Source organism: Anneissia japonica, unplaced genomic scaffold (genome assembly GCF_011630105.1).
Source record: "Anneissia japonica isolate Jap-2015-1 unplaced genomic scaffold, ASM1163010v1 scaffold2392_len1475705_cov187, whole genome shotgun sequence".
NCBI lineage: Eukaryota > Metazoa > Echinodermata > Crinoidea > Comatulida > Comatulidae > Anneissia > Anneissia japonica.
Genome location: NW_022751777.1, coordinates 524,413 through 528,433, shown reverse-complemented (window position 1 = coordinate 528,433; position 4,021 = coordinate 524,413). Strand labels below are relative to the sequence as shown.

The 4,021-nt window shown below is 37.1% G+C and overlaps 1 protein-coding gene across 1 annotated transcript in view; it reads right to left on the bottom strand.

Annotated features, from left to right (window-relative positions):
- Positions 1–4,021, bottom strand: part of LOC117121864 — a 21,564-nt gene that overhangs the window by 3,914 nt on the left and 13,629 nt on the right. Inside the window, exons 7-10 of the mRNA XM_033267252.1 lie at positions 3,716–3,847; positions 3,256–3,534; positions 2,738–3,052; positions 395–459 (exon numbers count right to left, since the gene is read on the bottom strand). Of these exons, the coding sequence (XP_033123143.1) occupies positions 395–459; positions 2,738–3,052; positions 3,256–3,534; positions 3,716–3,847 (791 nt within the window). The remainder of the gene's footprint in view (positions 1–394; positions 460–2,737; positions 3,053–3,255; positions 3,535–3,715; positions 3,848–4,021) is intronic.

Below are 4,021 nucleotides of genomic sequence, written 5' to 3'. Positions count from 1 at the left end.
AATAGTAGTACAGGCCTACATAGTATAGTAACAATCAGGGCCCCTGCAAGGATTCAGTGCTGATTTAGCATCCATAAGGTATAAAAATAACATTGAGCGGGGGCGGTGGGGGGGGGGGGTACCTCGAGAATGAGATTGGCGGAGCAGTTAAGTCATGGGAAATGTAACCTTCAGCTATAATATCGGCGCTGATTCGAACGGCTCATTCGCAATGGTTCCGGTGGTGGAACAAGTATTTTCGGATAAGGACTTTAAAACATAGGCCAAGTGTACGCATTTGGCTCGTGTGCACTTGAAAGAACCTACTACATCCTTCGAGAAGAGAAGGGGGTTATCCCGGTGTACTGGTCCATTCATACCCCTGTTGTAACTATTATTATTACTATTGTTATACTCTTGTTTTGTACCACGTAGGATAGTGATTAAGTTCGCTGACTGGCATATCCTTGGTGCTCGCGCCTAAAGAAATTAAATGAAAGACAAAGATCTTAGAAAAGCAAGTATTTTGGAATATAATTGCATTTCTCTTGGATCAAAAACGGTAGTTTGAGTTGAATCCAATAAACCTAGTTTTAAAAAGCTAGGGTGACAACCATGCTCATTTTCAATATGTGTGCCATTAATATGTGCACATTTTGGCTTACAAAATGCCAAAATATTGAAATCTATAGATATGAATAGTACCATTTTTTAAAATTGTACTATAAGCCTTTGTTTGATAAACTTTTGCAAACTTCAATAAATCACAATTACGTTTATGCTTCATCATACTCGTCATAAGAGGACGATTCCTCACTTGTTTCGTCATCACTCCTATTGCTACTGTCACTATCATTTCATCAAGTCACCTACAAGATTGCCACTAGACAAAATATTCACTACTTCAGCACATTAAACGAGCCAACTACCTAGCATACAACGAATTAAACTTCTCATTAAGAACCCATCAATCATCAATAAACAGTGGGTGGACCGAATAATTGACAGGGCTATGCCGAGAGAAACACTGAGCTGCCCAGTGATACTATAGTTGCAGAACGAAACAAGTGAGTACCCCCGCTCGATTTTTTTTTTATGCCCGAGTGATGCCAAGTCAGCAGAGAAACCATGGCTCCCGTAAAATGGTCACGAGGCCCTGAATTTTACTATATTATAAACAGAATATTATCGGATTAATTTCTAAGTTTGATTCTATAAGAATTTATGGCTTGCTTAGGCCTATCCAATTTCGACTATCTACATTTTTGGTATAACAATAGTAATAATAATAATAGTTATTTCTAATATAGCACAATGCGCTGTACATACAAAATAGAATAATGATATATGCTGCAATAATAAATTAATGAAAAACTTGATGAAAACGGATTTCCTTAGCATGGTTATATCAAGTATAATTGCATACAACGGCGGCGGAACGTTTTTGAAAGTGGGGGTTGGGGAACTTTACAACCAGTATGTGAGCGAAGCGAGCATCTAGGCTGGGGACCATGGGGGAGCCAAGGGTCCCCGTTTGGGTAGCTTCTCCCGCTGGAAGCTACCGATATTTGACGAAGTTTGGTGAATTGTATTAGTTATTTTATAGGCATCAAGCTACTGTAATATGACTTCATAATTTTTGTAATTTTCAGTGGCGGATTTAGGAATTTAAAAGAGAGGAGGGTATTTTCACAGATGGAGGATGTACCTCACCTCACCATGGTTGGGGCTGAGGTAAGAAAATTTGTGATTATGGCACCTCTAGATGGCCCGAAATTGCACTTACAGGCATAACATTTCAATATAATTTTCTTTGTATCTCTATTAAAAAAAAAAGTAATAATAAACCATATAAGGGAGCCCGGGCCCCCTAGAATCCGCCACAGGTACTTTCGCAGATGGAAGATCTATACCGCCTCAGCCCCACCATGATTGGGGCTGAGGTTAGAAAATTTGTGATTATGGTACCTCTAGATGGTCAGAAATTGCACTTACATTTGAATATAATTTCTTTATATCTCCATTAAAAAAAAAAAAAAATTAAGGGAACCCGTGTCTTCTTGAATCCGCCACTGGGTATTTTCGCAGATTGTAGATCTATACCGCCTCAGCCCCACCATGGTTTGGGCTGAGGCGAGAAAATTTGTGATTATGGCACCTCTAGATGGCCTGAAAATGCACTTTCAGACTTAAAATTTGAATACAATCTCCATGAAAAAAAAATTGAACAATTTAGGCCCCCACCCATGAATCCGCCACTGATTTTCGAACAAACGAATTAATTATCAGGGCTAATCCTTGATATAGGTACTCCCCGACGAAACCTTCACTTTTCCCCCGATGGATAAAAATGACCCTTCTATAGTATCCCGGAAATGATAATCCAACTGTGGCAGGTCCAAGAATCAAAATAGATGCAAATGGAGTGTCCACCCACCTCAGCCCACAACGGTAGCGGCTGCGGTAAGAAAAAAAAAATGATTATAGCACCTCTAGATGGCCGGAAATGGTACTTTCAGATTAAAATTTGAATACAGTTTTGTTTGTTTTCTCTATTTTTTATTTTTTTATTTTTTTTTTTTACATTTTTTAAATTTATTTTTTTATTCATAAATGCAGAATTCGTGCAAGGGGGGCGATTCCATTCTTTTTTCTTCATGCTCGAGGGTAAGTTTCAAGAAAACTTTACAGGCGCACGTATATAATCAACATCTGGTTGCTCAACTCAATAAGGGAACTTGTAATGTTCGTTGCTTACTTCCGCAGAGAGTTTTGACGCTGATTCTCTGCATTCCAATTGGGCCTTCACCGCCTTCGCCGGGTCTCACGGCTGACAAAGCAAAAGTGTAATTTGTATCCCACACCAACCCAGAAGCAATCCCTGACAATGTGTCGTAAAATAGACTTTTTTTCCAATCATCTGTATTGCTACTACTAAGTCTGTAGTGAAGAATGTATCCAATAACAGGCCCATCTTCATCACTTGTAGTGTTGTCCCATGCAGTCCAGTTAAAACTTATAGTAGAACTTGTAGGAACATCAATATGCAGATTCCCTTGGTATGTAGGCAAACCTTTCCGGAAATTAATGCAAATCATTAGTATCATAATTAGGTCTATAACTCAAATATTCACTGTCATTTTAATTCATATAAATTAACGCATTTATTAGTGTTTAAAAATATAAAATATAAATAGGTGATGACTAGGAAATAATGTACTTAAAAATCCACAGAATAATACAATATTAATTTTTAATTATCATAATGTCACTTACGAAATATTTTAGGAACAATTATCCTCTGTGCGGCGGTTTCACCTGCATGCAAAGTTATACAGGTGTATGTCGCATCGATATCAGACACCACTAAACAGTGATATGATGTAATATTTTCATTTTGTGTTTGCTGTAACACCATTGTTACGTTTTCGTTAACGTCATGTGTTGTTACCATAACAATGGTGTTAAGCATATGTGCACCGTCATGATACACTGTACAGTAAACATCTGTCACGTGACCGTCATTTGCAGGTGAAAATGTGGTATTAATGATCCCTATAAATAAATGTATAATATGTACACCTATTATCAAAAATACATTTTCTTTGCTTATTTTGTCTTAATTCAAACATCAAATCACCTATTATTTTTGTTTTATTATGAATTAAAAAAAACATCAATACCTATTCGATATTCGGTTATTCGCTTACTATATATTATCTCTTAAATTGCTCACCGATTTTGCAATTAGGTTCAAGCCAATTAGAATCACACCAATCTTTTAAGCATTGTCCCGTCAACCTGTGGCATATACATGGCTTAGTGCATTCAAATTCACAGTTTTCACCAAAAAATCCAGGTTCGCATTCTTAAAAAAACAAACAGTTTGATGTTTTCAAATGAATAACAATGTGGAATAGTTAACGAAGTGCAGGCCTATATTTCAGTCATGTATGGCATTCTATGGTACTAAAATACCAGTTTAGTGATTATATAATAATGGTAGTTGACCTAGTTGACCGAAACAAATTTGCTTTGGGGC